This window comes from Phaseolus vulgaris, chromosome 7 (assembly GCF_000499845.2).
Source record: "Phaseolus vulgaris cultivar G19833 chromosome 7, P. vulgaris v2.0, whole genome shotgun sequence".
In the NCBI taxonomy this organism is placed as follows: Eukaryota; Viridiplantae; Streptophyta; class Magnoliopsida; order Fabales; family Fabaceae; genus Phaseolus; species Phaseolus vulgaris.
This window is the reverse complement of record NC_023753.2, coordinates 15,946,793-15,956,164: the sequence shown is the minus strand read 5'-3', so window position 1 is coordinate 15,956,164 and position 9,372 is coordinate 15,946,793. Positions and strand designations below refer to the sequence as shown.

The 9,372-nt window shown below is 35.3% G+C and overlaps 1 protein-coding gene across 1 annotated transcript; it reads left to right on the top strand.

The window, feature by feature from the left end:
- Nucleotides 1-3,810: 3,810 nt before the first annotated feature.
- LOC137829125 (uncharacterized) lies at nucleotides 3,811-4,362 on the top strand. The gene has a single exon (XM_068635920.1). It carries the CDS (start codon nucleotides 3,811-3,813, stop codon nucleotides 4,360-4,362), a length of 552 nt encoding a protein of 183 aa, XP_068492021.1.
- The last annotated feature ends 5,010 nt before the right edge of the window (nucleotides 4,363-9,372 follow it).

Below are 9,372 nucleotides of genomic sequence, written 5' to 3'. Positions count from 1 at the left end.
GGTTTTTTCTCTCTCATTCATTTCACCTTCTACCATTGTGTTAGTTTTAGTATATTTATTTTGATAATGTATAAGGTTAGTACTGAAGTCTAACTTTTTTTAAATCGTAATACTGGAACTTCATGTGTGGAGTAACATTATATGAAAATTCAAAGAAAAATACTAAATTAGAAAAATCTTTATACATAAAAAATAAGAAATTAACATTCCTGTCAAGATAAATCACGTCAATCACATTATATATAATGATGGTTGGTTGGTGTCTTCATGATCGAATTTCTTTCTTAAATTTTTGGATGGAGTTTGCGGAAGCTCAATGGAAGTGGCGGACAAGGATAACTCCAATGGAGCTATTGATGGAAGAGGCTCAAGCTCAGGCGCTAGTTCAGGCCCAACAACTACATGGCAAAGAGGATTCAAGAAGATTGGAACTCTGTTATTGATGGCGGAGAAACTTTTTTTTATATGTTCAAAGAAGACCACAAGAAGTAAAGCCCAAGCCATGAGAGCAAGTTTCTTTATTTGTAATTTCAGTATAATAAGGTTCCTTTAGCATAATACGGGAGGTGTGCTTATCATTGTAGCTTGGGTAGAGCCTTTTAGGGTAGGAAGTTAACTTAGCTTCTAGAACTTTGCTCCTAAGGTGCTGCATTGACTTTAGTCAATACCCTAGCAACCCCTCTTTTGTGTATTTCCCATCCTACCCTTGCTCCTTGCTCTCCAAGGCATCATCTCCTATAAATAGGGTGCTTTGGCTCATGTTTTGTAAGATCAATTTTATGAGTAAAATGCTGTCAAATATTTCAAGCTTCTACTCCCTTGTCTAGTCTCTCTAGGTTAGACACTGATTTTCACCTCCACCTTTCTCCAAGTGATATGGCCCAACCAATCACTTTCCATACCTTTCATGCACCTACAAGGAACCCATAGCTCTATATGAGCCCTCCTTGATCCATCACATCCTTTTCAAATCTCCAAGAACAACAACCGATCATGAAGTGAAACCCATCAGCTATGGTTTCCTTGAAGGTGCATGATAGGTAGGAAGAGTGATTGGTTGGGTCATATCACTTAGAGAAGGTGAAAAAGAAGATTAAGGTGTCTATCCTAGAGAGGCAAAACAAGAGAGTGAGAAAGCTAGCAATCTTGGCAGCAATTCACTCATTCATTAATATTGAAAATTCATGAGCCAAGCATCCCTTTGTTGAAGATGGATGAAACTTCTTCTCTACCTAGTCTTAGTGTGTTTGATGTAGAAAATAACTAGTTTGCTTTGAAGATTGTAATGTGCTTTAGATGATCTTGTATTTAGGCTAGTGTGTGTTTAAGGTTGCCTTTTGCTACATTACCTATCCTAGATACCTAATAAAGGTAGTAAGATTAAGCACATAAAGTGATCAAATGGTTTTCAAAAAGCTTTTTAGTGTTTTCTAAAAAATCAGGATACTGCACAAAAATAAATTTGTTTCTCTGTAAAAGAATAGGTTTATTTTTGGTTTGCTGAAAGCTTTTTTGAAAGTTGGTTAGGGCACCAAAATGCAGTTCAGTTAGTTATTTCAGTTATGCTGAGTTGGCAGTTTTCCTGAAAAACAATCTGTTTATTTTTAAATCAACCTGTTGGTTTTATAACAACTTTTTAACTGGTTTTTGAAAATTTGTTAGAAACTGTTTTCTATAAACTAAAAGGTCTTTCTCACATGAAGGGTTGTTGAGTGATCACGATTTTGACAGATTTTAAACACTTTTTGTGTGAGAAGAAGGATTGAATTGAGTTTTTGAAAGGTTTTCCAAAGGGATCTTCAAGTGTGCTTGTTCTAGGAAAACCTTGATCTTGGTGAAGGTGCTGGTACTATTTTGCTGCAATAGGGACAACTGGATTTTGTTCTTGCATCTTCTTTCAGGTGTTATCTTTCATTTATTCTTTCTTGTAAAAGCTGTAATTGTTAGTCACTCTTTGATAGGGTTTCTTGGAGTGCAAGGTGTGCTGAAATAGGGTTTTTCAGTTGTGTTTGTATTATTTTTGTAGGTTTCAAGAACTGCTATGTTGTAATTGTTTGGAATTGGTTTTTAGTGTATTTCACCTTAGAGTGAGGTGAAACTGGATGTAGCTCTTTATGAGTGAACCAATATAAATCGTGCTTGCATAAATCTTCTCATCCCTGCACTCGTTTCTGGTTTTTGTTTAATCTGTCAAGAACGAAATCTGTTTACTTCAAATTAAATCTGTTAATTCTGGGCTTAATAAAAATTGTTCTTCTTGTTGAATCAAGTGTGTTCAAGCTTTGAAGAATCCAAATCCTTGAAGTTTGATGGAAGGCTAGATGTGCTTGTTGTTGCTGAGTTGTCTTAGAATAGGATTTGGGGTAGATTATTTGTGTAAATCCACTCTTGATTGAATCCAAAGCTTAAGCATTTTCAAACCTTTTTAATTGAAAGTGTTTTTCAAACTAAGTGAAAAAAAAACAATCTGTTCTTTTATCGAAACAACCAACTGTTTTATACTTGGGTGTTTTAAGAAAGGTTGAAAACTGTTTTTGATGGTTGACTTACTGTTAAACAAGAACAATCGATTGATTCGAGCATTCAACCGATTGTTTGTTTTGGGACCATAATAGAAAACTGGTTTGTGCGTTGACTGAGCTTTAAATGATTTTATAACTGAATACGCTCCAATTTTAAATGCTTTGACCAGTCTTTTAAAGCAATAAATAGTTTGTTCAGATTATGTAACAAACAAGAACTGAGATGTAATCAAAGAAAAACAGATTTGGGTTTTTAACTGATTTTGCTTTTGAAGAGTTGAAGATTGCTTTGAGATTGCTTTGATCAAGAGAGTGTGATATAGGATTTTAATCTTGTATTGATTTCAGATCTTTTCTGAAACAAGTGTAATCCTTCTGTAAACTCTGTGTGTGAAGCTAAGAAGTGTTGTGTGCTCTTGAGGTTGTCAAGATCAGCATTCTTGGTGGTGTTTGTGCTGAGCCAAAGTTAGTGTGTGTCTTGAGGGGATCAAGGTCACTTCTTTGGTGGTGTTGTAAGTAATCTAGGGTTGATTGCTTAGTGGATTTCCTAGTGGTTTTTGGGAAGACTGGATGTAGCTCTAGGTTTAAGAGTGAATCAGTATAAATCTGTGTGTGCAGTCTCTCTATCCCTTGAACTCTTTAATTTCAGTTTATATTTGTTAACTGGTATAAACAACCGATTGTTTTTCTGGTGCTGTGCTAAATTGCTATGTATTTTTGGAAACCTGAATTCTTAATCCAGTTTTTCTCGAAGTAATTTCATTCTAGACTTAAAAGTTTGCGAAAACCCTCTTTAAACCATTCACCCCCCTTCTAGTTTAAAGTCATACATTCTAACACTTCTTTATATGGAAAAGTTCTTCAATCATAAATAAAGCTTTTGAATATAAGTTTGTAATTGGTTTAAGGACGAATAGTTTTCTTCATTAAAACCTTGATAAAGATTCATTGTCTTTGAAGCCTTGTGTTGAATATTTGTGATTGTTCTTTTGGCAAATTCTGTGTTCTTCAAAACTGTTAAAAGTGAACCAATCTGGTGTTGCTATTTTTCATTGTTTGATCTTAATCCTAATCTGGATATGTTCTATTTGTGTTAAAGTGGTTTGAAGAATCAATCTGTTCAATCTAAAATCAATCTGTTCTTTTTCCTCTGTTAAACTATAAAACAGTTTGAGTTTGCGAAAATTTTATAACTTCAATTCACCCCTCCTCTCTTGAACTTAGACACCAATAGACCCAACAATTGGTATCAGAGCTAGGACTTGTATTTTGGTCAAGTGTATGCATTATGTCTGAGTTTAAAATTCCTTTTGTTGAAGGTGCGTCTATTAATAGACCTCCTATGTTTGGTGGTGTGAATTATGCTTTCTGGAAAATTAGAATGAAGATCTTCATGGAATCTATTGACATGGGTATTTGGGATTTAGTGGCAAATGGACCTTTAGTACCTATGCAGGTTGACAAAGAAGAAACTGTGAAGAATCCTTGGTCTGAATGGAGTGAAACTGAAAGGAAGAAGGTTCAATATGACTCCCTAGCCAAGAACATCATCACCTCTGCATTGAATATGGATGAATTCTTTAGAGTGTCCCAATACAACTCAGCTAAAGAGATGTGGGAAGTACTAGAAGTAACCCATGAGGGCACAAATGATGTGAAACGTTCAAGGAAGCATTCACTCATTCAAGAATATGAGTTGTTTAGGATGCAATCAGAAGAGAGAATTGCAGATGTGCAGAAACGGTTTACACATATTGTAAATCATCTCACTAGTCTTGGTAAGGTCTTTGACAAGGAAGAGCTCAACATAAAGGTGTTGAAATGCCTTGATAGGAGCTAGCAACCTAAGGTAACAACAATCTCAGAATCCAGAGATTTATCCAAGATGTCCACTGCTGCATTATTTGGAAAATTGATGGAGCATGAGCTAGAACTCAAAAGATTGAAAGAACAAGAAACAGTGGAGAAAAGAGCCAAAGGAATTGCCTTAAAGACTACCATGGAACATGATACAAGTGAGGAAGAGAAGAATTCTGAACATGATGAGACTTTAAGTATGCTTACCAAAAAATTCAACAGATTCCTTTAAAAGAAGAACCGAGACAAAACTCAACAAAGAAAAAGGTACTCAAAACCAATGACTTAAATTCTTCTAGTTATACTTGTTTTGGTTGTGGCAAACCAAGTCATATAAAGGTTGATTGCCCAAACAATCAAAACAAAGAAAAATCAGCAAGCAAGAAGAGTGAAAGAGGCAAAGGAAAAAGAGCTTATATCTCTTGGGAAGAGAATGATGTATCCTCAACAAGTGACTCTTCAACTAGAATGAAGAAGCAAATTTGTGCTTCATGGTGAATGACGAAGGATCAATCTCTGATTCGGTAAGTGATTTTTCCACTGATTCTGAAAGTTATGATCAGTTGTTAATTGCATTTAAGGAAACACATGATGAAGCAAACAGATTGGCTGTAATATGCAACAAACTGAATAGAATAAACAAGGTACTTGAACCTAAGGTTAAGTCACTTGAGGAAGAATTACATAAAGCTAAAACTGATTTGGTTAGCCTTGAATTGACTTGCTTGCATGCATCTATAAAAACCTGTGAAAATTGTAAGAAGTTGGAAAAACAAGTTGAATACTTGATGAAAACCTTATCAAATTTCACCAAAGGTAGAGAAAATCTTGAAACATTGTTGGGATCATTCAAGAATATGAGTTGTTTAGGATGCAATCAGAAGAGAGAATTGCAGATGTGCAGAAACGGTTTACACGTATTGTAAATCATCTCACTAGTCTTGGTAAGGTCTTTGACAAGGAAGAGCTCAACATTAAGGTGTTGAAATGCCTTGATAGAAGCTAGCAACCTAAGGTAACAACAATCTCATAATCCAGAGATTTATCCAAGATGTCCACTGCTGCATTGTTTGGAAAATTGATGGAGCATGAGCTAGAACTCAAAAGATTGAAAGAACAAGAAACAGTGGAGAAAAGAGCCAAAGGAATTGCCTTAAAGACTACTATGGAACATGATACAAGTGAGGAAGAGAAGAATTCTGAACATGATGAGACTTTGAGTCTGCTTACCAAAAAATTCAACAGATTCCTTTAAAAGAAGAACCGAGACAAAACTCAACAAAGAAAAAGGTACTCAAAATCCAATGACTCAAATTCTTCTAGTTATACTTGTTTTGGTTGTGGCAAACCAGGTCATATAAAGGTTGATTGCCCAAACAATCAAAATAAAGAAAAATCAGCAAGCAAGAAGAGTGAAAGAGGCAAAGGAAAAAGAGCTTATATCTCTTGGGAAGAGAATGATGTATCCTCAACAAGTGACTCTTCAACTAGAAGTGAAGAAGCAAATTTGTGCTTCATGGTGAATGACGAAGGATCAATCTCTGATTCGGTGAGTGACTTTTCCACTAATTTTGAAAGTTATGATTAGTTGTTGATTGCATTTAAGGAAACACATGATGAAGCAAACAGATTGGCTGAACCTAAGGTTAAGTCACTTGAGGAAGAATTACATAAAGCTAAAACTGATTTGGTTAGCCTTGAATTGACTTGCTTGCATGCATCCATAAAAACCTGTGAAAATTGTAAGAAATTGGAAAAACAAGTTGAATACTTGCTAAAAACCTTATCAAATTTCACCAAAGATAGAGAAAATCTTGAAACATTGTTGGGATCTCAAAATGTTGTTTTAATAAAAATGGGCTAGGATATAATCCTTGAATAAAGAACAATGTGAAAAAGTTGTCCAGTTTTTTTGTTCCCTCCTAAACATGTTTCTCTTCTTTTAATAGCTCTAATACAATGCATACTACATCTTGCTTTTACTATATGAAAAATGGACATATCTCTTGAACATGTAAAGCTAGAAGGTACCTTGTTCTCAAAGGATTATCCAAATGGCTTCCTAAGGAAAGGTATTAATCATGTTGGACCCTAGACTAGAAAGGAGTACCATATGTGTTAAATCTGTTTGGTTTTGCAGAAAAGCAACAGGAAAAATCAGTGGTACTTGGATAGCGGGTGTTCAAAGCACATGACTGGTGATATGGCTCAACTCACAAGTCTGAAACTTAAAGTTGACGGACATGTCATATATGGAGATAATAATAGAGGAAGAATTCTTGGAAGAGGAAATTTTGGTATTGTAGATTCAACCACAATTGAGAATGTCCTATATGTGGAAAGACTAAAGCATAGTCTTCTAAGCATTAGCCAATTGTGTGACAAGGGCTACAAGGTCAATTTTGAAACCAACACTTGTACAATCTCAAGTGAAACTTCTGGTAAGGTGTTGTTCATAGGTAGAAGGGTAAACAACATCTATCTCTTAGATATCATGAACAGTTGCTCTGAAAATGAATGCTTGCTGTCAAAAAGTGATGAATCATGGTTGTGGCACAAGAGATTAGCTCATATCCATACTAATCACTTGAATAAGTTGAAGTCTAAAGATCTTGTTTCTGGTTTACCAAATATAAAGTTTCAAAATAACAGATTGTGTGATGCATGCGTAAAGGGTAAGCAAATAAGAAATTCTTTTAAAACAAAGCATGTGATTTCTACAAATAAAGTTTTGGATGTTCTGCATATGGATTTGTTTGGACCCTCTAGGACTGCTAGCTTAGCTGGAAACTTCTATGCTTTAGTAATTGTTGATGACTTCTCAAGATATACATGGACTTTGTTTCTTGCTTCTAAAAATGATGCATATAAAGCTTTTAAGAAACTGGCTAAGGTTCTACATAATGAAAATGAAAATAGCCTAAAACAAATTCGTAGTGATCATGGGGGAGAGTTTCAAAATGCAAAGTTTGATAGGTTTTGTGAAAAACATGGGATCACACATAGCTATTCTACTCCTAGGACACCCCAACAAAATGGTGTAGTTGAAAGGAAGAATAGATCACTAGAGGAATTAGCTAGGACCATGTTAAATGAATCTAATCTACTTAAATATTTTTGGGCAGATGCAGTATACACTGTCTTTTATGTGCTTAACAGAACTTTGATTAAACATATTCTTAAGAAAACTCCCTATGAATTGTATAAAGGTAGGAAGCTTAACATTAGTCATCTTAGGGTCTCTGGTTGCAAATGTTATAAATGGACATGATTATAGGGTGTATAACAAAAGATTGCTTGTTGTGGAAGAATCTATGCATGTTGTGTTTGATGAATCAGATTGTATTGTGCCTAAATCTATTCTGGATGAACCTGATATAGATGATTTAAGAACCATTCTTCAAAAGAATCAATCCATTAATCTTCATGCAACTAATCCAACTGTTGTCAAAGAATCTGTTGTGAATGCAGGATTGCCTAAAGAGTGGAAGACTCCCAGGGATCTCACACTTGACAAAGTGATTGGAAAAATTGAGAAAGGAGTCTCAACAAGGAATTCTCTCAACAATTTCTGCAAGACAATGGCCTTTGTCTCACAAGTAGAGCCTAAAAATATGGAGGAAGCTCAACAAGACAACAACTGGATAACAGCAATGCAGGAAGAACTGAACCAGTTTGAATACAATGAAGTGTGGTCCTTAGTTCCAAGAGCACATGAGATGAATATCATAGGAACCAAATGGGTGTACATGAACAAGATGGATGAACATGGGGTTGTCACCAGAAATAAAGCAAGGCTGGTTGCTAAAGGCTACAATCAAGAAGAGGGAATAGATTTTGGTGAAACATATGCACCAGTAGCACGTCTTGAAGCTGTCAGATTACTCGTATCATTTTCCAGCATACAACGATTCAGGCTATTTCAAATGGATGTTAAGAGTGCATTCTTGAATGGTTACATTAATGAAGAGGTGTTTGTATCTTAGCCTCCAGGGTTCGAGGACTACAAAAATCCAGAGCATGTGTACAAACTCAAGAAGGCATTGTATGGATTAAAACAGGCACCTAGACAGTGGTATGAGAGGCTAAGTGAGTTTCTGCTTTCTCAAGGCTATGACCGTGGCATCTCTGATAAAACCTTGTTCATAAAGAAGAAAAAGGAAGACATTATACTTGTGCAAATCTATGTGGATGATATCATCTTTGGATCCACAAATGAAGAAATGTGTGAAGCTTTTGTAGTTGCTATGAAGAGTGAATTTGAAATGTCAATGTTAGGAGAAATGAATTTCTTTCTTGGAATGCAAGTGAAACAACTTAAGGATGGAATCTTCATAAACCAAGCAAAGTACTGTAAGGAAATACTTAGGAAGTTTGATATGGATCAATGCAAAGCTATCAACACTCTTATTTCAACAAGCTGCCAGCTGGACCAGGATTGTGCAGAAAAATTAGTGGATCAATCTAAGTACAGGGGTTTAATTGGTTCTTTATTATACTTAACTGCTAGCAGGCCTGACATTATGCTTTTTGTATGCTTATGTGCTAGATATCAATTTGATCCAAAGGAATCACATTACAATGCAACAAAGAGGTTTCTGAAATACTTGCAAGGGACTAAAGATGTTGGACTATGGTATCCAAACAATGTCTCCTTAAATTTGACTGGTTTTTCAGATTCTGATTTTGCAGGTTACAAGGTTGATAGGAAGAGCACAAGTGAGACTTGTCATATGCTTGGGTCAAGTCTAATCTCTTGGTATTGCAAGAAATAAGCATGTGTTGCTCTCTCTACAGCAGAGGCGGAATACATAGCAGCTGGAAGTTGTTGTGCTCAAACATTATGGCTAAGGAAACAGCTAAGTGACTTTGGAATTCTTTTAAACAAGATACCTATCAATTGTGATAACACTAGTTCTATAAATTTGTCTAAGAATCTTGTCATGCATTCAAGAACTAAACATATTGAAATTAGACATCATTTCCTAAGAGA